Below are 24,245 nucleotides of genomic sequence, written 5' to 3' on the forward strand. Positions count from 1 at the left end.
ATACAGATTAGCAACAATTGAACTGAACAAAGCTCTCTGTCAGGTCAGTCTTGAAAGGAAAAATGACGCAGAGATCTTTAAGAGCCTTCTGTGCCCTCGGGGGCGTGCCTTGACAGGCTCAAAGACCAGCTTTGGTTTATATTATTCAGGATTTGAGTCTTTAGGAAAGCCCTGTGACGTTCTTTTTATTTATTTTTTATAGTTTTTAGATTTTATTTTTCACAAATTTAGTTTTATTCACTAAAAATGTTTTAATTAGATTTATTACAGATACAAATTAATAAAATAACTGAAATAGATGTATATAAATAAAAACAAAGTCTACATCATGTGATGTTTTAACTATATACAGATGTAGTCAAAAGTTTACATACCTCAGTGGAAATCTATAATTTCTAGAAATTTCTTGAAAACAAATAATTTTGTAGCAAAAAAGTTAGAAGTAGGTTTCAGCAATTCTTTTAGCAAAACTCTAAAAATGCTAATTCAAACCATCAGTCAACGGAAACCACAGGTTACATAAGACAAATAATCACGGTACTGGATAAGCTGGCATTCTGGTTCCTGAGCCCAAACAGCATGTCAATAATATCTACAGAGCCGTCAAAATCAATACTGGCACGGTCACAATACATTCCTTCAACATTTTTGTATCCACTGATGCCAGAGTGGCTATCTCCAGTAGATTAAACGATTGGCCAAGAGAAGTCAGGAGAAATTCTTTGCAGCTTTTAATTATGAGCGGCTTAAGCATTTTAGAAACAAAACGCTCTTCTCTTCCATCACAATGTGAATTCCCAAACGCCTCGCTCCAAACTATACACCTGCGCAAGTGCTAGTCAGAGCTTCAGTTTCCCTTCAGACCGTGTCCATGGTAATGGTTGAGCTTTGAAAACTATGATTTAAATATTTAAATTATTTTTTTGTATAAGCCTCCCAATTTAAAAACGTAATTTGGTTTGCTTTATAAAGATTTCTCGTTTTATATGTTGCATTTAATTTAAATTATATTCCTGTTTGCACACACTGAACCCCAACACAGTGAACAGGCAACTCCAGCTCTCTGAAGACAACAGGAAGGTGTCGCAGAGGATAGAAAGCAAGCCCTACCCTGATTACCCAGTTTGCACACGGCCTTGGTGCTGTGCAGGGAGGGTGGTGCTTGCTGTTACTGGGAGGTGGAGTGGAACAGAGAAGCAGCTACCAGAGTGACATACCCTGGGATTGGCAGGAAGATGGGTTTCAATTATGCTTGCATGCTTTTCTACAATTATGATAATTAAATGTTTAATTCTCATAGTCAATGGTGTGAATAAAAAAAATATGTTGCTCAGGTTCTGCTGTTTTAAAATATTTTGTAATAAAAAAAAGTATATGTTAGCTATAATTTGTTTAAGTGTAAACGCACAAGGGGGTAAACATTCTGAATTCTAATAAACATTGAGGTCTGCCAAGTTCTTTATTTTAGAATTTGGAATGTTTACCTCTGAATTCACTGCACTCAAACACAAATCACAGAACATTGTACCTTATTAAATCTGAAAGCTTGAAAAACAACTTGGTACAGGTATTATATATCACAGTAATGTATTCACATCTATACCAAGAGATTCATTTTGTAATGCAAACCCTATAGCCTGAACAAAGCTCTCAAACTTATCTTATCTCCTGCCCCCTACTGCAACACCCTGCCCTCTAGTGGATGTAAGAAATACCACATTTGCTCTGTGTGGGGTTTCTTTTTCAGGTATTTCTTACTGGGGCCAGTACACATTAGATAAGGTAACTGTAATATTTCATACCTGTTCCAATTTGTCTAGAAGTTAAAACAATAAGAATATTCTGGTTTAAAAATAAGTTATATGCTGAGAGTGTCTGTCTCACAATAACTGCCTTCATTTTGCACCAATCTTCATCAAACTTTTGTCATGCACCCCTAGCCTCCTATAGACTCTTCTCATTGCACTTCCTGCGTCATTTACCATCTGCACTTTCAGCTGGGCCAAAGCATGTCAATCAAAAGGGGAAGCAGCTGGTTGGTTAATGGCAGGAAAGAAGGTGTTGAAAGGACTGAGAATTTAACTCTCCAGGTGAAATAACAAACATCACATGTATATTTGATGCAAGATCAAAGTAATTCCCTGTTTAACAGACTGTCTGAAAGTAAGGCATGCAAGGTGAGTATTGTATCAGTAATCATTTTAAAAATAAAAATAAAGGTTATTGGAACATGTGTTTCTCTCAGAACATCTGAGACCTGTATAGTGAATGGAAGTTCAACATTTATGGACTTATCTCCTTTGCGATACCCCTTTAAAAACTTTCAGTGGGATAATTAAGCCCCAGCCGAACACAAATGGCTCAAGAAAGCCGTACACACAACAGTTTAATATTTTCACTTTTTTTAATGTTGCGCTGCATAAGGAAACCACATTTTTTATTTGTAAGCCACACTACAATAAGCCTTATATTTATTTGTACTGTATATATACTGAAATATGAAAAGTTCTTGACTGATAGTAAGGTTGTTACGTAGGTGATATGTGAATCCCTTTATGTAGCTGAGAGTCCATAAGTAAAATTCAGCCCGGTACATGATTAGACAGCAGTGGATTTTCAAGTCTGGAGCATTCAAGTCATTGGTGTCTTCAACGGGGAACTCTGACACCGTGGGGAGCCCTCACTCACCACAGGTGCGTCTCACGGATTTCAGCAATAACCTGACTGGCTCTTTGTAGGGCCTGAAACAAGATGAGAGAAGGCATTTACACATTTATTACACACACACACACACACACACACAGGTTATATATTAGAAACACCTGTCATACCACCATCAACAAACAGGGAAGAGGACCACCGCGGGGGCCTGGGCAGCACCGACTCAATGTGACCACCGCGGGGGCCAGGGCAGCACCGACTCAATGTGACCACCGCGGGGGCCAGGGCAGCATTGATTCAACGTGACCACCGCGGGGGCCAGGGCAGCACCGACTCAATGTGACCACCGCGGGGGCCAGGGCAGCATTGATTCAACGTGACCACCGCGGGGGCCAGGGCAGCACTGATTCAACGTGACCACCGCGGGGGCCAGGGCAGCACTGATTCAACGTGACCACCGCGGGGGCCAGGGCAGCACTGATTCAACGTGACCACCGCGGGGGCCAGGGCAGCACTGATTCAACGTGACCACCGCGGGGGCCAGGGCAGCACTGATTCAACGTGACCACCGCGGGGGCCAGGGCAGCACTGATTCAACGTGACCACCGCGGGGGCCAGGGCAGCACTGATTCAGTACCTTTAACATATCGGCGGCCTCGTTGCGTCGCTGGGCCATGTCCTCTGACTCTGTTAGCAGGTCCTCTAGCAGCAGGGTCTTGTACAGCTGCCCCACCAGCTCACTCTGCAGGTTGTCCTTCACGTTGTTCACCAGGAAGTGCATCACGGCCTTCGGGACACTGAACGACAAGAGCATGGCACAAAGACAACAGGGCCTAAATCAATTGATCTGAACAGTAGAGGAGCTCAAGAGCAGGGCACAAAGTCAAAAGGACCTTAATCAACTGATCTGAATAGTGGAGGAGATCAAGAGCAGGGCACAAAGACAAAAGGATGCATTCACCTGAGCTCAGGAGTTGCTGTTTAGTTCAAATTGTCTGCCACAGATACATGACTAAGTGTCTTTAGAGAAGTAAGAGCCGGAACCATCGAGCGGTCTGCCACTTTGATTTACGTTTCTGTTTGCTGGCAAAAAACTGCAGTTTACCTGTGAAATTGAACTAACTCCACCCCCCTGCCTATGTGCCTATTCCCATCTATTAAAGGTTAATGATCACCACATAACAAGCTCTTTTCATCATTTGGAGATTTTGACAATTAAGTGGGGGTGGAAACCACAGCGAACCCTGTGGTATTAAAATGCGACTCACACTAATTTAACCCCTTTTAAAATATTATTACATCAATAAATTAATATGTGTTATGTATTAACAATGGTAAAATCTATTCTACAAGGGGAGGGGTTAAATATTATTTGCCTGGCATTTATTCCATGCGCATTTAGTGCTGCTTTAATTATGCGCTTGTCCCTTTAAGAACATATTCACATGGACTCATCTATAAGCTTTTGCACTGGAGCGTGCGAGCAGCTTAAACTCGTAGTGGTATAAACTTTTTCCTTAATTAGAACTTTGTTGTGTTCATTTGGCACTGAGAATTTCAGCACATATTCTCTCTCTACTGTTGGACATTATAATTGCGTCTGTGAAGATGGCATAGGAGGACTGATTTAATTGCGAAATACTATATAAAATGTTTTATTTTATACAGATTGATTACACATATGTGAATTACAGTGTGTGCACTGAAATAAGTGCACTGCATAAAGCAATTAATAACACTGTGATGTTACATATATACATTCACTGAAGCTCACAGCATTTAAGTTACACTGAACCCTGAACTGATTTTATAATGAAGTACCAGTTTAGAAATACTAAGTACATCAAAACTGAACACACTGAGAAAGACTAGTTAAAAAGTTTGTAAAAACAGAAAATGTGGTCACATAATAGTAAAGTCCTTTATTATTTATTTATTTATTTATTTATTAACACACTTTTTAAAGAGTAAGACTTACCTGTCCTGAATATTCTTCCTGACGATCAAAAAATAGGACTTGATGAGCCGCTCGATGACCTCACAGTCGCGCTGCTCCCTGGCCGACAGTTTCCTGGCCACTGGCACCGGCTGAGGAGTGCAGAACACAAGGGGTTAATTGGGGGGGGGGGGGGGGGGGCTCTGCCCACTGCCCTGTAGAAACCTGAGAGACTCATGAAAATATCTACCACGTCAAGCAGGTTTATAGCATGGCCCTTCTGAGGGCTAGCCGGAAGTGAAGTCATGTACTTGGTCTTCTCTTCATAAGTGCCATCTTCGGATTTGGATGCTTTCACCATTCCTCTCCAGCCACCGGTGCCAGTGTCCTGGGTGCCATCACCTGGGCCTCCCTGGAAGAGGAAATGGAAAAGGAGCACTCAGTCAGAGTCCCTCAGTCCAATTACTCCCCCTCCCCCTTAGGGGGAGATGTTGGACATTCAGCAAAATGAGCAGAGAAAGTCAGAGCTGCTATCAGTGGGTATCATGGAGATTACTACACCTCCCTCAGCCAGCTTTGACTTGAAGTATAAGAAAACACTCACGGCTTACTGTGTACCGCATTTGTGGTACACAATAATACCAGTTTGTGCTTACCAAATTTATTTCCCATGCGAGATCAGGGACAATATCACTTCGCGAGCGCACATTCAATCCTGACCATTGCACCCCCTGCCATTCAGCCCTGGATCTTGCTTAAGCAGAGATTGATAACAGCGGCGTTTTGTGCAAAACTGTGCATCCGCTTGTGGCCAAACATATTCAATTCAATTACCTGAACCAAACTCAGAAAACAGGCTTCCAGTGGTGAAAAGCACTGCATGTAAATTTCTTTTTTAAGCAATCATACTCGGTTTGATAATATGTCCACATTGTCCTGGGCCTCAAACTGATAGGCGGACATCTGCGTCTTGAACTCTAATTTAGTCAAAAGTATGTGGCAATAAAGTCCCTCGTAAATCACTTTAAATTTAGACAGAAATATGTTTATCAAAAAAAAAAGATATTCAGAAGGCAAAAAAAAAAAAAAATGCGATGTTCTTTGACGACAGTTGTAGAGATGCAGTCAAAAATGTACATGTTTTTCTCTTACTACTACCTGATTCTTTGCAGTTTGTGTTTAAAAATAAATGTGCAATATGCGGTAGCCAAAGGCAGCAAAAGCATCAAGGTATGCTCTGCAATGCTTCAAGTGAAGAAAGTATTTTAGGGTAATTACACCTATTTTTTTTTGGAATAAGTTATGCAAGTCTCTGAGAAGATTACCTAAACAGAAACAGAAAAAATACCTTTGGGATGAGATTTGAAGGAAATTATTGAGAAGAATAATAAAAGGTGGGAAGTTAAGAGGAATCAGGCAGTGCAAGCAGAAATAAAAATGTGAGGCATCCAGTAGATCATACGAGCCACATCATGGCAGATGACAGACCTTGGTGCCATCGGCCGCAGTGGCAGCAGCAGAGGAGAGCTCCATGGAGGCAGGAGGGAGCCCGCTAGGAGCTTTGGAGGACTAGAAGGAGGCGAGAGATGGAGGTCAGAAGAAATTAGCAGCTGACTACAAGGAATCATTGAAGACTACCACTGTGCAGCAGTTTAAGCCATTCCAGGTTTCCCCCCTCTCTGACCATTAACTATACCTGAACAAAAAAGGCACATGCTTAATAAACTCCCACTAAAAGCTGGAATGACTCGATGGGTGGAGTGGCGCAAGAAGGGTGTAAATGAGAATTCACTTTTTCATTTAGGTGTCCCATGTAATTATAGTGTTTGAATTGACATGACAAAGAGGAGCCCACAAGCCATTTATCTCTTTAAGCATTAGGTATATCTGCAAAGAAAAACCCTACTATAAAACTCCCTCAGTGGTATCAATGTCTTCTCCGGAAGCCATAGGGCGCAAACAATGCTCCAAGGAATTTTGTCGTCCCCCCCCCCCCCCCCCGGGTGAATTTTTACCCACATAGCTTACCCAAGCAGAAAATGAAGATAAGACAGCAGCAGACCAAAGCAAGTCAGTGGACAACAGATAGATATTGTTTCACTGTTAGTTTAGAGTTTGGGAGTTTTTCTTTTTAAATAGGAAGAATACGTTTGAATTTAATTGGTTTGGGGAATTACATTAATTAGGAAATACAAGGTATTTTAAAACAGTAATTTCCCCCATACCTTATCACGAGGTACAGAGGGTGGCATCTCCCTCATTCTGTTACGCCTTTGCTCCTGGAACATATAAAGATGATCAGTAATGTTACTTCAAATACACAAGGAACAACATTAACTGTGCACATTTACAAAAAGTAAACTACAATAAGTGTCGCTTATCGGGATGCCTCGGCTGTCCCAATTAAACGAGAGTCAGTTGAGACTAAGTTAGTCATACTTTTTTATTTTTAATGAAAAGAAAAAAAAGAATGAAATCACGTCACATTATGATTAAATATTAAATACATAATTTAAAATCCTAAGATTCTAGTTGATGCAAAACTTTTGGCCAGAGCTGTACATTACAGTTGCACTTGCTGGGTCATTTCACCCAAGCACCCTACAATCATTTTAGAAGAAAGTCAAGGAAACAAAGGGCTTTGGGCAATCTGAAGAAGGCACTAGTAAGAAACCAAGTTACATTTCAACAAGTCTTAGCGTGAACTGCTACGAGGAACTACAGGGTTTGTTAGAAGACAACACTGTGCTGGCAATATCTTTGCGATTCCGGGGGCCTGCAGAAATAAGTGTATAAACACAGCCCTTTAAACACTCACCTCTATGTTGCTGTTCATAAGCCCACAGGCATCTGCAAAGTCTGGGTGTTTTGTGTTGATGTAGGCTAGTTCAATAGCCACCAAGTTATGCACCTGGAGAAATACATTGGCTTCAGTTAACAAAAAGTTTCCTTTCTATTCTCAAATAATTGTCATAGTGGAATCATTGTATCATGTGAAAAAAACAAACAAAAAAAAAACAGTTTCAAAGTTTTAGTTTTTTTAAAGTCACAAAAGTATGTCTGTGTTCTTTATACATAGATTTAGCAGATAATAACATTTTCATATATCATGAAGTATTTCATTTTTTTTTTTTATCTTGGATTCATTTAAATCCAACACAGAATACTTCCAAATTACAATAAAATTCTGCTTAGAAACGCAGCATATGTGAAGTTTGATCCAATTTAGGGTTAAACATAACCAATTCTCCATGAATGTTCAGTTTAGCCAGGGATCCCCAACTTGTCAACCACAAGCTACTGGTCAAACTCAAAGCCTTATAGATCATGAAACATTTAAAATAAATAAATAAATAAAAAATGTATGTTTAATTTTACTATTTACTATCTCAAGTTATAAAAAACAGGGGGGGGGGGGGGGGGGGGGGGGGGGGGGGGGGGGGGGGGGGGGGGGGGGGGTCCGTGGGGGGGGGGGGGGGGGGGGGGGGGGGGGGGGGGGGGGGGGGGGGGGGGAAAAACAAGTTTTTTTTTTTGCCTTATTTCCAGAAGACAGACCATAAGTTCTTGGTTTAGTTCTACAAAGCAGCTGAAGGTGAAGTTGTAACGTAAATTAATAATGTCATCCAGTCAAACACAGAAAAGTTGAATCTATTAAAAATGGAAATTCTCTGCTAATGGTATCTTTATTTGAGAATAAACTGGATGTCTGCAGAATAAGCATTTTTATTAACCGCTACCAAAGTTTAATTTCATTGTTGTTTTTTTGTTTGTTTAAATAATAAGCACAATGGGTGAAGGGCTGTCTTCCTCAAAGGCGACAAAAATGTTTCATTTGAGTGGGAGGAGGAGAATTTTTTCCCACAGTTAATGACAAATTTGTTTGTTTAATCTGCACTGCACACTTGGCTCTGGCAAAAAAAGGTAATGTTGGAAGAAACTTTAAAACGATGCATAAAAATTACGACAAAGACTTTCCAATTATAACAGAGCTCTGAAAAAAAGAAGGTAAACAAAATTAAATCACTAAAGGCTCAGCAGTCAATGTTCACCAAGCAAACCACCAAATCCAAGGCAGTAACAATTGCTTAATTTTGTCTCAGTAATTCAATAGCAAAACGGAATAATCCATTCAAAGAGGGCAAGCTTTTTAAAGAGGCTTTTCTTGAAGCAGCGGATGCATTGTTTGACAGTTTAAAAAAAAATCAGAAACAATATCCGTTATCAAGGATATTCAGCTTTCTGGGAACTCAGTAACTTGCCGGACTGAATCAACATCAGAAGACGTCTCGTTTCAGTTAAAAAATGGGATTGAAAATGGTGTTTTTTTTTTTCTTTTCTCTCTTCAGTTTGATGAACAATCGGTTGATGTTGTTGACACATCCCATCTGGGTGTATTCATTAGAATGGTTTTCGATCATTGCAGTGTAAAGGAGGAACTACTGACAATAATTCCGTTGAAGGAAAAAACTAAAGGACAGGAAGTTTATGCTGCCTTTAAAAAATACATTATGGAACATAAAATACCAAAATGTAAACTCCCGTCCATTAAAACAGCACCTGCTATGACTGCTTTGATCAATGGGTTTGTCTCGATCTGCAACAGGGACCCGGATTTCCCCCATGTTCCTGAATTATCACTGCATCATACACCAACAAGCTCTGTGTGGAAAGATTCTGAACATGAACAATGTTATGGATTTTGTTGTTAAAGTTGTAAATTCAATTCGTTCAAGACCACTGCAGAGAAGGCTGTTCAAAACTTTATTTGACGAAATTGATGCACAGTATGGTGACAGTATAGGGGTAAAGTACTGCAACGATTCAGAGATCTTCTGCCACAAATAAAGATTTTTTTAGAATCTAGAAATGAACACCAACCTGATGACAAGCTGTGGCTTTCAGAGCTGGCTTTTCTGACTGACCTAACGCCAAAACTGAACGAATTAAACATGAAAGTTCAGGGAACACAGAAAGACATTACTGAAATGATAAGATCAGTGAAAACCTTCCAAGAAAGATTGAAACTGTGGATAACACAACTTCAAAAAAAGGACCCGAAACATTTTCCAAGCATGAATGAAGAAGCAGAAAAACAGAAGGGAACCCCTCATCTTTTGAAAATTACACCTCTCACTTGGAAAGAATTGAAGCAGACTTTGAAAGACGCTTTGCAGATTTTAAACATCTGGCGTCGGTAGCCAGCTTCATATCCTTTCCATTCATGACAGTTGATGTTGGTGAAATTGGGTCAGTGTTTAACCTTGACAAGGAAGAGCTTGAAAATGAAATAACCATTCAAAATGACATCCAACTAAAATACAGAGCTTCAGATGCTACTTTTTGGGCACTGGTCAGTACATTAAAATACGCAGAAATAAAGAAGTGTGTGCACTGTGTGTAAAATCTTTTTTTTTTTTTTAAGCTCCACTTACCGCTGTGAGTCTTCATTTTCAAGCATGAAAATACTAAAATCAATATACAGATCAACAATGACTGATGCTCACCTGAATGACTGCGTAAGACTTGCTCTCACCAAGTACACACCAAACTTCAACAAACTGGCTGATGACATGCAATGCCAGGCCTCTCATTAATGGTAAGTTTCAGTTACATTCATTATATTTTGATTAGAGCCTATTGGTAGATCGCAAAACTTTGGGTAAATCTAAAAGTAGCTCCTCATCAGAAAAAAGGTTGGGGACCCCTGGTTTAGGCTGTTTCACTAATGAGGAAGGCCGTAGACAACCCACTAACTGAACTGAGGTGGCATCTACCATTTCACTGTAACTGAATGGAGGTGACAAACCTACCATTTCATTGGTAACTGGTAACCTCCTCCTCAGGAGTGATGTGACAACCTCCACTATAGCATCATGGAGCTTCGGAAATCTCAGCAGCTCCTGAACAAGACAGAGGCATCTCTATTAAACATGTGCACCACTGCTGCTGCTGATGAATAATTTGAAGATGGGACTATATCTAATCAGGGATACCAAGGCATTAAGTGAGCAACAGGTATGAACGGGGTTAAAAAAATAAACAAATTAAAAAAAAAAAAAGACAAAAAAGGACAAGAAAAATCCCTACCCTCAAGGTGCTTGCATTCATTCATCTGTCCAAATACTTGTTAGAAGGTAGAGCATACCCATCTATGCTATATTTCCTACTGCCAGGTATCCATTGTCTATCTACTCTACTGACATTTATCACAAAGACAATGTTATCCTTTAATTGTCCCCCATTAACCCTAACCCTAGACTCTAGGAAAACATGCACAGAAATAGTTTAGACTGTTTAGTTAATTAAAAATCACCCTTTATTTCAAACATATGCAGATAAGCATTGAGATTTTGAGTTTTCAAGTTACATAATAATAAATAAACAACAACAAAAATAATCTGTCTCCTGGTCTCTGCCTCTTTGATCTGTTCTGTTGCTGTTCTTCAGTGAAAAGCAATGAAACTGAAGGTGAGAAACTAAATCCAAAACGTGCAAGGGCAGTGGCTTTCAAACTTGGTCCTCAAATACTCACAGCGGGCCATGTTTTTGTTTCAACCAAGACAGCTTACAGACATATAGTTTCTGCAAATTTAAAGAGTGTAGCTGCAACGATTGCTCTAGAATCTGTATTCCTCATCAGACAGCAACTCATACTGGACAGCTGCGTGTACTTGAGGACCCCGTTTGAGGCTAGCATATTGTAGATGAGATTCTAATCCCCGTGTCCTGCATCTGTGGCCCTTGCCTCCCTGTACCTGCACGCTGGATGATGCGATGCTCCCTCTGGAATCCCCAGTGAAAACCAGTGACTTCGCACAGCCAGCACACAAGCCTGCACTTTCCTGACTGTTTGATTTACCCTGCACATCATGTGGCCATGCATTTTACCAGGCAACATTAACTTTTATTTCAACCAGAGACTAAATATTAATTTTAGATATGCACTGTTTGCACAGAAGACAAACGCTTATAGAGAGACAACTGCGTGTCCCTGAGGATCGAGTAGGAGGCTAGGGTGTTGGAGATTAGGCTGAATTCCCGGTTCCCTGCCCCTCTACCCCTCTGGCCCCCTGTACCTGCGTGCTGTAGTTGCTACAGTGCTGGATGATCCTCTGCATCTCCTCGTGCACCAGCTCCACACAGCGCAGGCTTGGCTCCTCCAGCCTCTTCACCTGCCGCTTCACGAGCAGCTCGAAGGAGATTTCAGGAACAAACAGAGCAGGACGGGGCCCCTGAACAAAGCCATGCAGAACACATTACAATTCATAGAAATTGGGGCACACAGGTTCACAACTTGCTTGTCAGTAGGGAGAGCATATCTATTCCAACTGCAAGGCTTACACTGACAAGTAGACTTTAGTCTACCTACACTACTGGCACTTATCACACCAGCGCTATTCTTGAATTGTTTGAAAGTGCATTATTCCAAGGAATGATTTTATGATTCTACTGATGACATATATACAGTGCCTCCCATTTATACACACCTGGGTGCTTTAGATAACTCCACTGATTTGTCCCGTATTGGCATATGTACTGCTATCTGCAGTCAGGTATAGGGAAGTATTACACAACATCTCTATGCACAGATTTGAGAAGCCATGCATTAGGATTGATTTGTTTTTACTGATGACATGCATTGGTTAAGATGGGCGAGATCTTTACTTTAGCCAAAAGAGAGTTTAGATTCAAACTTCAAACAGGTCTGCCGGCATAAGAGTGTTTGCTTGCCCCATTGCATTGTGCAACAGGTGACAGCGAAATCAACAATCAAGGAAGGGTACAGATTTTTCAAACATCAGTAGCTCTTTAATCCACCAAGAGTAGTAAACTTTGCGTTGAAAGATAGTTTAGTAAATCTAACCCACTGAGTTGGATCGTATGCTGAACCTTTTCGTTTGAATGCCTGGCTCCCAATTACACCGTTATACAAGTGGGGAAGGGACGGACGGACGGAAGGACGGACGACTGTACTACTCATTTATTTCAACAGCCCCAGTTGTTCCCTTGTACCTGGCCAGGTGTGCTGTAAAGCTGCAGCCCTTTAATGTACATGTGTGGGTTTGAAGTAGCATTGTAATGTAATCATTTCACTTGCCGTTGCGTTTCTGATGGCAGTTAGGACATCTATGGTAGTAAGTCCACCTAGAGGATCCACCGATTCTAATGTTCGGCCAAAGGTCTCGTGAAATATGTAGCAAATCCGAGCGCCACCACACCTGCAATAAAAAAAATAAAAAAATTATATATATCTGAAACAAAGAAACAAAACTGCAACTGAATCATGTTATAGATCTGTCATTTCAGTGAGGCATTTTAGCGTTTTATAATACGCATTAAGAATAGTAAAACACATTCTTAATGCGCGACGAATACTCAGCAAGCTCATCCACTCGGGCAGCTCAATTCCAAGCTGTTTTATAAATTAATGTATCGTCTCGGTCAACGACAAAAAAAAAAACACCATGACAAAACTGCACATTTACTGTGCAAATGCCCTGCTTTGAGGGTTTTATCAATAACAACTGTGTCTGAGTCTTCTAAATCTGAAAACAGATCAGCATTACTGCTACCGAGATGTTTTATCTTATTTTCAAAAGCCAACAAGCAAAAATGCAGACAATTTTCAGGCGATGACGGCTGGAGGCTTGGTGGTCCAGTGTGTGACCCTGAGCAAGTCACTTAACTTCCTTGTGTTTCATCCAACAGTTGCTGATGCACAGTTCACTCCCTTGTCTATAAGTTGTTTGGTTAAAAGCGTTTGCTGAACGACCAATTAATAATAATAATAATAATAATAATAATAATAATAATAATAATAATAATGTCAGTGTGGTCCCGCCCCACTCACAGCTCGGAGGTCTCGATGTACTTGGCGGTCCCCTCGATGGTGTGACAGTACTCGGAAGCGAATTTGGTGATGAGCTGCAGCAGCGTGGCACTCTTGTCCTCCACCGGCTCCCCGTAGCTGTTGAGCAGTGACTGGTACTGGGAAGCCAGCACATTGATTCTGGTCTTCAGCTCGGGCAAACAGTCGCGGATGTGATGCATTAACAACCTAAAACACACAGGGTAGGCAAGTCTTCAAAGCCTGTTTTATTACACACTGTTATTGCTTCCCCCCCCCACCCCCCCCCCAGGATATAATAATATTTACAATTACATAATCGATACAGTACAAAGCAAATAAATAAAAAGTGCCCCAGATGAGGAATGCTTCCAAAATCAGCTTTTAAAAAACACTCAATGCAGAAGTTAATTACCATTGATTGGAATTCAATTGTAAAGGATGAGGGAAGGACAGCTTTTCTTATTTTGAAATTAACACAAATTAACGGATTTATTTAATACCTGTCGATATATATTTCTTAAAGGTAATTATGAATACAAGTTTCAGCACACCCTTACTTATAAGCCCCTAGCCCATACATGTCAGTACATAAAGCCTTTTGACTAGATCTAAACAGTTAAATACAGATCACAATAAAAAAAAAAACACGTGTGCACTGTTAGTGATATTGGTTTTCATAACCTTGTTACAGAAAGGTTACATAGGTATTTAGATACACTGCTGTTCCGATCAAGTGAATAGACCCAGAAAGAAAAAACACTTGGCATTGTTTTTACTTCACCATCTTCTTCTGTGTATTAGCAGTTATCCACCCCAATCACATAAGTATGTTAATAACATTCAGTACTAGTGTTGACAATATTTTGAAAGCGCCACAGTATGTCCTAAAACAGGATCTACGATGAAAATTGCTACTTGCGACTGCTGTCTGGCAGGTTGCAGGTTTCTGGTGAAAATCTGCAATGTCGCAGCCCTGCGCAAGTTTTATGAAACACAGTTTTTTATTTGCGAGATGCTTGCGATTGCGAATCATTGAAAATCGCTTTTGTGAAACGGGCCCCAGAATGTTTCGTTACAATTGCATGACTGGTTCTATAGATATATGTTTTTTAAATGAGTGACGACTGTACCTGTTCAGAGTCCTGGCCAGGTATTTGGTTCCATTCCTGTTGGCTAGAGAAGGATACTTCTTTTGCAAAAAGGCATATTCATCTCGGGTGGCTTCTGCCACGATTTTCTTATTATTGATATCCAACTGACTCCTGCAAAGCAACACAAAAAAACAAGATAAAAACACTTATGAAAAAAAAAGAAAAAGATCACACAACTTAAGAAGCTGAAGATTGTGCTGCTGACGAAGTTGCCAAAACCACCCAAAATGTAATTCTAACCTTGTAATTCACACAGTGTATTTTTTAGTGAATCCCCCTCTCAGTTGGCACTGCGCACCTCAGTCATTTCCTACCTGTTGACAACGCCTATAATTCCCAGTTTCACGGGAATGACTCTGCCCATGAGCACATCCATGGCATCAGTGCCTGCATCCATCAGATCCAATTTGGTGATGACCGCCAGGGTCCTCCTTCCTGGAGAGCGACAGAGACAGAGCCGTGAGATACTGGCCATTAATCACAGTGTCTTTTTTAGAGGAAAAAGTGTATTTTTTATGGATTCAGTGATGTTCTATATACATGACACAGTTAGCACTGTTCCAAAAGTCAAACTTTACTTAAAACGAATGCTTACAGGAGACAGAGCAATGAGATACTACGCACTGTTATTTAGATAGTTTTCTTTTTTTGAATGGATTCAATAATGTTCTGTTTTTCTTACCCCTTATTAGTTTTATCAACTTTACATTGTACCATATTCTGATTAATTTTTAAACAGACCTGTTCTAACTCCCATTAATCTTTTCTAACTATTTTCCAGTATAGCTTGATATCCTTTCGGTCCATCTAATAAACACTCAAAATTATTTCTGCATTACAGCTGTGGTATCCTTTTGGACCCTCTAACTAACACACACAGACACAGACAGACAGACAGACAGACAGACAGACAGACAGACACACACCCCTAATAAGAGATATCACTGCAAGAGATACCAGATAGAAGAGTACCAGACACCAACCACCTCCATATATCATATCCAGATAACAAATGTGTCTTTATCAGTCACTTCCTACAAGCTTGCCTTTATGCTATTTTGTAACATCTCTCACCATCAGGGTCCACCTCCCTGGCCACCTTCAGCGCCTCCGAGGTGGCCATGTCAGTGTTGGCGGCCGTCACAGCCAGGATGATGCTGTTGGGGTTACTGATGTAACGCAGAATTAAATCTCGGATCTGGATTTCAATGTCTTTTGGCTGATCCCCAACAGGAACCTAAACAAAAAAGCGTTTTATTCAAGAGGCACAACCACCAGCTAACTTTCCTGCAGACCTGGTGCTTGCCTCCTAGACCAGGTCAGTACTGTGTACATGGACTGGCAAAAACTGGAGAATGCGAGTAAAGTTCTGCAATGTATGCAAATATTTGTGGTCGTGTGACACGTCTCGTGTTATCCATTCAAGCGTCTCGTCCCTCAAAGCAAGTACGGCACTTTGTATATATCATTGTTCTGCTTGACTCATCACAACCTGGTGAGTTTTGCAGTCCTACGGTGTGGTTCTGGGTTATGGTGCTTCAATAATGATATTTGCTTTTTGATTTCAACTCGCTCCATATTATTTCAGGACCTTACATTTCTTTATCTGCATCATGAAGAATCTGATAACTAATCGCTCTACCTTTGTAATCCCTGGCAGATCCACCAGAGTCAGGTTCACAACATGAGGAGAGAAGATCTTGAGATGAATGGGCTCGGCACTGATTCCCTGGAAAACAGAATAATTTACTCAGCTTTAATAAACGTTCTAATCACCAGTGTCTACATCATGCAATCTTACTAGATAAACATAATAAACACAACTCGGAACTGCATTCACAAAAGTTAGTCTATGTTTTAATAATGTGTTCAACTTTACAGCCAAAACCTGAAAATATTTAATAAATTAAATAATTACAGGCACATTTGGCTCCTAAACATAGTATCATTTGGATTTGTGTATTTAACACTTGTGGAAATCAATTTAGCCATACATTATTTGAGAAGCAATGCAACAAGGTTACAACATGTGAAGAAAAAACAAACAAACCAAAAAAAAAAAAACAGTAATTAAACTGAAGAAACTAAAATAGCTTAATTATTTTTTGCATTCTAATATTAAAGGGAATTTTCAGTTTTCATAAAAAGGGTATTAATGACACATTGTAGTAAAATACTTTGTGAATTTTTGCTCCATAGTTGTGTCATCAGTACACCACCACATTCTTGATACTTTTTAGAAAATCTTTTTTTTTTTTCGTTTCATGGGAAGGCTTAACACTATAAGCCAGCATATAACAAAATCATCAAAACAATAAATGGTTTCCTTTATTAAAAAAAAAACACCATCACAAGATGTAAACGTGTGCAACTTACGTCGCGTGCGGTTACGGGCCAATGGGTGAGCGTAGAAAGTTAACTGGTTTACCTTGTTGTTTCCAGTAATCCTTTCTGTTTCATTTTCTATCTCTTGTCTGATTTCATCAAAATCTGTGTAGATCTGAAACAACACAACACAGTAAACTATGAAGTAATTTATCGATATGTGTTATAGTTTGAACCTTTGCTTTACTATGTTTAGTTTACTAATCTATACATTTTCACAAACAGGTTTCATGGTTGTCCTGGAAATACTAGCTACTCTTTTCAAATGGGGGGCAATCAAAATACAATCCTTTAACTCTTTGCGGTCCTATGTTGGACCAGGTCTGACATTACAATTTTCCCTTTCTAGTCCGATATCATCAAAAAGATGTCACGCACAGGTCTCCAGTTGTTTTTTCTCCAGAAAAAGCAGAGAAAACCTTTCAATGGCCGAGTGAGACCGATAGGGGCTGAATGAAGCCAAAAAAAAAGGGGGGGCGTATCTGAGCAATACAAATAGCCCCTGCACCGCAGAGAAAACACCGACACAAACAAAGGAGGTAGCTGCTTCCGCATCCAGCACTCAAAGAATAATACGAACATTTGCAGAGCTTTATGAGATGTTATAGTAATAAAATAATGACTTGGATCGCATTATTGAGTTTGGTGATAAAATGAGTGATCAGGAGAGGATTTATCAATATGCACGTCTATAAAGAGGTATGTGAAAAATACAGCGAACAAGGGGTGGGGCTACAACTGACATCAGGAAAACTAAAGTAAATAAGGTTTAATAAAACATAGCATTTGACTTGCGGCAATATCATCCCGTCAGATCATCCCCTCAGGGACAACAGTTTTCCACTAAGCGCTTCAACTCCAATCCACATTTGTAGAATTCAGTGCAGTACCTTTCTACAGTACGTCAGTGTACAAGCGATATAAGATGTATACAAGGGATGTAACCAACAGCTGCTCAGCCTTGCACGTTGCACACCGGATACAGATTATATATTTTAATCACATAAATCAGCTGCATGCAAATGAATGGACAACTGTCACTCTGTTTCACAAAACCTAATTATCAATTACCTTGGCCTTCCTCGCTTTTGTAAATTAGTCCAAGATTAGCGTTAATGTGAGTCTGCGAGACAAGACGTTTGTATCAGGTTGAAAACACACTGGAAAAAGTAAACTCTGCAAATATTTATTCTGATTCAGGCTCACCCCACACTGAGCAGTAGCACTGGAACAGAGGATTACCTTGTTTTTTGTGTGCAGAAACTTGCCCCATTCTTCAGATTCAACACCTGGAAAAAAAAAAAAAACATTGCAAAAGGAAATTTAAATAAAATATATACTCTAGTTGAACCAGGCAGGCGTACTGTTAAAAATCTGAAACACAGGAAACAGGGTTGATCTATCTGCCTGCTTATGTGGATAAAGCAATTCATTATTTTACTATTTCTCATCTTCTTTAAAATACAGGTCGACGTCGCTTTATAGGGATGCATTGGGAGACATAAAAGTATCCCAAATAAGCAGCTGTCCCAATTAAATGAGAGGCATCTGACAGGACCTTAGTCACACTTGTATTCAGAATTCACAGCATGCACATGAGAAGTATTTTTACTGTTTTATTTAATTTCTAAATGAAGAGAAAAATAATAAAATCACGTCACATTGTGAATACGTTAAATGCATCATTTGAAATACAAGTCCATTTTATAAATTCCTAAACAAAATTAAAAATCGCTGAAAAAGAAAGAAACCACATCTTAGCACAAGGCGAGGCACCTGTGATGCTGATACTACAACTTTCTTTGCCACAGCAGCCTAAGAAACCGTAGGAGTCTCCGACTCCTTCAAGAGCCTGATTTACGCAAGTCACATTGTAATCACTTCATCACTGCACTGTGCTATGCAAACCTGTCTTGCTCTGAAAAGCGATCTCCGTTCATCATTTGAAAATGCTCTATCCCAATTAAACGAAGTGAAGTCCCAATTAAACGACATAAATAGCACTGGAAAGAACCGTCTCTGCAGAATTCTGTCCCACTTATGCTGAAATATCAATTATTAGTATCCTGAAAGTGTTGCTGAATGTACTGTTATTTTTGTATTAAATTCTGGACTATGTTTGTACTTACAGGAACATTCTTTCTGATTGAACCACATGGTGCGGCACAGCGGGCGATATACATCAAGGACTCAAATTTATTAACCCCTTTCAGTCCAATGTGGGACCATCCGAAATCATCAAAAAGACGTAAAGCACAGGTCTCTAGTTGTTTTTTCTCCGGAAAAAGCAGAGAAAACCTTTCAAAAAAAAAAAAAAAAAAAAAAAAAAAAAAAAAGGGCGTATCTCATAGCTCCATGCGTTACAGAGATAACACGGACATAACAAAGGAGGTAGCTGCTTCTGCATCCAGCGCTCAAAGAATATCATGGATATTTGCAGAGCTTTTTGAGATGTTATAGTAATAAAATAATGACTTGGATCGCATTATTGAGGAGTTTGGTGATAAAACAAGTGATCAGGAGAGGATTTCTCAGTATGCATGTCTAAAGAGGTATGTTAAATACAGCGAACAAGGAGTGGGGCTTGGCTGTAGATACAGTACTGAGCGTTTTTTTGCAATTCAATGCCTTTTGAACCTGTTTTTCTCTGAAAAAAATATTTTAAACAGCGTGTGTAAAATAAACAACGCGTGTGAAAATAAACTGGACCTGATGAGAGTTGAATAAATGGACTGCAAAGGGTTAAAAGGGATAAAACACAACCTAATTTCATCTGATGTTCTCCATCTCTGTGTTTGTGCTCAAATTAAATCAGATAGCCTTGTTTGATCTAACCAGTTATAACATGATATGATCATGGCTCTTATTTCCCTTTAATTCCAGTATGCAGAGTCTGACCAGGTCCACAATGAATCTGACAAACAGATTACTTTACCTGTGTGACGGAGATGGTAAAGTGGGGTTTTGCACAACAGAACATGAAAAGTTCAACTCATTGGCATTTTAATCAGTACTTAAGAAGAGTTAATCACACAAGTCCTATACACATGAAGCCTTTGTTTTCTATAGCACAAAGGTGACACAGGCATGGAGGAGACACAGTTAACAACAGGAAAACAAAGACATGCGGACAGCACAGACAAGGACAAAAAACAAGAGTAAAAGAGGAAACCTTTGTAAAGGCGTCCATTTTTCCATGTGTTGGGGTCTGCAGTTGAAGAGAAACAGCACAGAAAAAGGGTTATGGACAATCATCTGCACAAGTGAACCCAGAAACATTTCCATACTTTTGCATTAATATTAGATGTACTGTAGCAGGCATTCCTGCTAGGCAATTTAACACACCAGCAGGAATACCTGCTAAGGAAAATATCAATGAAACTATGAACTAGAAAATATTTTTGGGTGTATGAAGACTTTTTTGTAATGGATTGTATCCAACTACTCATTTCCATTTCCATGACAATTCCTAAAGCACCAAGAAGAATATTGACCGTTATACTCAGGACAGGATTGGTTTAAAATGTCTCGCAATGCCCTGTTCAGGTAGGAGAACAAAAACAAGACAATTACAGCTCTGCCCTGGTGTTCTGTTGCTACTTCCTGTGCAATTGTTTCTGGGATAGCTGATACTCAAACCACTACAGTGTCAGAAAGCATTTGACAAGGACACCAAGCTCTATGAGGCTGCTTAAAGATCAAACAAAAATACAAGAAGTGATAGTGAAACTGGATCAGGAGTGCAGTTTCAGTGCCGTGTTGTGGACTAAAGGAAGATCAGCTGACCACTGACTTCAAAACCAAAAAGAGGCAGATCACAGTAGGGACATAGTTAGCCAGAACACAGCTGGGCTTTTTGTAGTGGAGTAGATAGTGAAGTTGCTGCAAGCTTATAAGGAGAGGGCTCTATGACAGAAGCATGTGAAAAACAGATGTGTGGTTAGAATCATGTTCACACCAAGTTGTCGATCTTGGCGGTCGACTCAGTGCTGCATTGGACACCTGTTTCTGTAGAATTAGTGAAGAAAATCAACTGGGGATAGTTCAATTTAAATCGGGCTTCTGCAATCGTACTGGTCAGGCTCCCAAACAGTTCTGGCTCAGAAGCTTGGCAACATCCACTGGTCAGGTTTGGCAGATTGAAAAGAGGCGACTGGTTGGACATTAGGACTTGGAGTGTCCATTGATTTTTGATCTATCTTATCAGTAAGTGGGTTGCAGCGGTGAGGCAACACTGGCCATTACAAATTGGGTAGAAAACTGAGGAACAGAAATCTGCGCAATTGACCTGAACAGCAGAGGGTCTATGCAAATACATTGTTTAAAAGACACACAGACAGAAATACTGTAGATTGAAGAGCTTTGGATACAGTATAATTGTAAATCTTGAAAAACTACTCACTTCTAAATCTTTTGTAGTCATCTTTGTATTACTTTAGTATAAATACATGTTAATTTGGATTCATATGTTGTTTTTTTCTGACTTTGTGAACGAAAAGACACACATTTTCCCATTTTCCCATTGGAAATAGTGATATTTTGAAATATCACTGTCCTGGTCACAAAAGCAAAGTTTGTGGGGAACAATAGCCATTTTCTGTACTTTTGAGGCATAAGCAATTAGGAAATAACACTTACTACCCAGGAACAAAAAAATAATAATTTTTTGTTACACAGTGAATCAGTTTGTGTGGCTCTAGTTACATATTTGTCTTTTGCTTAAGGGTAACATCTGGTATAACCTGGTGCTTTTTATACAGATTTTCCACTTACAGATTAATGTAGGAGGAGAGAGGATGTACATTGGTTTGGGGTTCCACAGTTCCCTGATCTCAGGACAGCCACTCATAACATACAATTCAATCATTCCCAAAGGAATGGTCAGATTAAACCAAAGCACAAAACCTGAAGTTACCTTCTTTCCAAACACTTGAAAATAACCAAATGTTACTTCAAAAGTATTTATACCTGAAATAATGCATGTCTTTGGCATCCAAAACAAACAAATAAAGCTTGGATCACAATAAACTAAGGCTGGGGCCAGCTGTTAAATTTGGCAACATTAGTATGTTCTCTTCACATCTACAAATTACATTAGACAGCAAAACCAATCCTTCTTTGTCAAATGATCTTTAATAGCAATGTAGTGGTGCTATATTGATAATGAAATGGCTCTCTAATGAGGGGAATGACAGCACAGTGGCAGCTACAATGGCGTGAGCCCTGTGTCCACACTTTCACATTGACAATGGTATGAATCACGCAGACACTTAAAATATTTCAATGATCTCACCATCCTCTGATCTTTTAATTGATTAGCTTTTCAATTCAACTGAACAGTGGATTCGTCAGTGAGAAGACAGAGAGCTGTGAAATTGCCCATTTGGAAACAAGTAACATGTACATTTACTCTTTAACGGGGTGGTAATAACCAATGTTTTAAAATTGGTTTAGAATTATTTTACCTTTATTACAAAATATTACCCCCTCCTCTCCCCCGTTTATCTCCGAGATATTTTTTAATATTAAATCAGGATATCCAAATATTTCAAATACAACGCTGTCGATACACTAAACTGCTGCATCCTCATGCTGGTTTCAGCTAGATTACAAAGCACAAGGAAGCACCAACATCCAAATTGTATTATTCTGTATGATGTTTGCTATTGATTTCAGTTGTTCTGTACAACTCACTCTGTCTCACTCTCGCTCTCCCTCTCCTGACACCCTTTGTAGTTAACTGGAATGCTGCAGCTTGTGTGCCAATATAAACTCACCTGTACCAGCCAGTTTCACCTGTCTAGAGATCACCTGATGGATTCCACTGCTGTCATAAATAGATTTTAAGATTCTGCTATTACCCCAACACACAGGGCCACTAATGTTTCTTATCTGGGCTTTGAAGCTAGACAAACTTGAAAAACAACTTGGTACGTTTGTGAAATGTCTCAGTTATCTTAACGAATGTGATCATCTTGTTTAGAATAACTTTGCATTTCATTTTCTATTTCAGTCACCCCACCCTTATGACTTCTCAAAATTCAGAAGTACATCAGTAAGAAATACTGAACAAATATGCTATTAAATCCACAGGATGCAGTGTTGCAGGGGGGGCAGCTTAGTGGCTACCCTGGTGTACCAGCTGAACTCAGGGAGACGAAAAGCTTGAGAACTCAATGGATGCTAAAGGGGTGCTTTCAGCTCCCGAGTACTAAAACAAAAAATGATATATATCCATTACATTGAAATTGTAAACACCAAGAAGAATACATTTGTTAATGTCAATCCGCTATTGTATACAGGTACCAAGTTACACTTTAGATAAGCTACAGCAGGTAGCCGGTACCGTTTTCTTCTCCTGCAGCTTTGCGTCGATCCTCTGGGGACAGGTTCACCAGTTGTAGGATGAGCGGTCTCCGAGTCACCACCCCTGTGCCTCTGGGAAGCATGTCCTTCCCCACCAAGCTCTCCAAAACGGAGCTCTTTCCACTGCTCTAGAGGAAGGGAAATAATACAGTGCATCAGACCATAAATAAACCATGTAGCCTGTAAGAAACCACCGATAGTCAAAATTCAGCACATCTTATCAGATGCATGTGTACCGATTGCAGACACAAATTGAATTTAAAAAAACAGTGACCACATACAGTACAGAGGGCCCTCAATCACGTAAACATCGCAATGCCTCAAAGGCTACAAATATTCGTTTATTGGATTATAACCAAATGCAATCTATATGGACAGATTGTATGTATGATAAAAGTATAGTGCAAAATCTAGAGTTATCATGTTCACCATGTAAAGTGTGACAGACTGATGGACAGACAGATCAGCGCATAAAGCATATTCACAAATGTGTGTTTCAGAGCTGAAGTTATCTTTGGACTTACTGCACAGTATGAGTGAAATGAAAAAGTAACTATTGTTCACTCACTTGACTTGGCATATCAGCTAATAAAAAGGAGAGCAACCTGACCGCTGTCTTATGATCTTGAACAAAGACTGCACCGCAAAGCAAGAGGAGAATCACAAGGAATGCAAATATCCAGTAAAAGAAACAATCCTAATCATGTAATAGAATGGATGACCTGTGCACATACTGCCCAGTCTAGCAGAAACACTATTGATCTTACAGACATACAGATATGGTCATGTAAATAGATCAAAAGCAGGAAGCATAGAGATTGCACAGAGTATTTTTTATTTTCTTTTTATTGCAATCTGTGTAATATCTTGGGAACTGTTAATATTTTACATGCCT

General features: G+C 39.7%; 1 protein-coding gene across 4 annotated transcripts in view; it reads right to left on the bottom strand.

The window, feature by feature from the left end:
• Positions 1-1,148: 1,148 nt before the first annotated feature.
• LOC121319544 (dynamin-1-like protein) overlaps positions 1,149-24,245 on the bottom strand; it is a 28,825-nt gene continuing 5,728 nt past the window's right edge. The window contains exons 2-20 of one of the 4 annotated variants that reach the window (XM_041257094.1): positions 23,331-23,478; positions 20,157-20,192; positions 18,227-18,273; positions 17,028-17,099; positions 16,242-16,328; positions 15,674-15,836; positions 14,914-15,034; positions 14,579-14,710; positions 13,449-13,655; positions 12,696-12,816; positions 11,674-11,829; positions 10,408-10,497; positions 7,416-7,508; positions 6,823-6,876; positions 6,086-6,166; positions 4,848-5,009; positions 4,640-4,749; positions 3,299-3,458; positions 1,149-2,741 (exon numbers count right to left, since the gene is read on the bottom strand). In XM_041257094.1, the coding sequence (XP_041113028.1) occupies positions 2,685-2,741; positions 3,299-3,458; positions 4,640-4,749; positions 4,848-5,009; positions 6,086-6,166; positions 6,823-6,876; positions 7,416-7,508; positions 10,408-10,497; positions 11,674-11,829; positions 12,696-12,816; positions 13,449-13,655; positions 14,579-14,710; positions 14,914-15,034; positions 15,674-15,836; positions 16,242-16,328; positions 17,028-17,099; positions 18,227-18,273; positions 20,157-20,192; positions 23,331-23,478 (2,097 nt within the window). In that variant the 3' untranslated portion in view covers positions 1,149-2,684. The remainder of the gene's footprint in view (positions 2,742-3,298; positions 3,459-4,639; positions 4,750-4,847; positions 5,010-6,085; positions 6,167-6,822; positions 6,877-7,415; positions 7,509-10,407; positions 10,498-11,673; positions 11,830-12,695; positions 12,817-13,448; positions 13,656-14,578; positions 14,711-14,913; positions 15,035-15,673; positions 15,837-16,241; positions 16,329-17,027; positions 17,100-18,226; positions 18,274-20,156; positions 20,193-23,330; positions 23,479-24,245) is intronic. The other 3 variants (XM_041257095.1, XM_041257096.1, XM_041257097.1) reach the window with 3 other exon arrangements.

The sequence above is a fragment of the Polyodon spathula genome, chromosome 8 (assembly GCF_017654505.1).
Source record: "Polyodon spathula isolate WHYD16114869_AA chromosome 8, ASM1765450v1, whole genome shotgun sequence".
NCBI classification, from domain to species: domain Eukaryota; kingdom Metazoa; phylum Chordata; class Actinopteri; order Acipenseriformes; family Polyodontidae; genus Polyodon; species Polyodon spathula.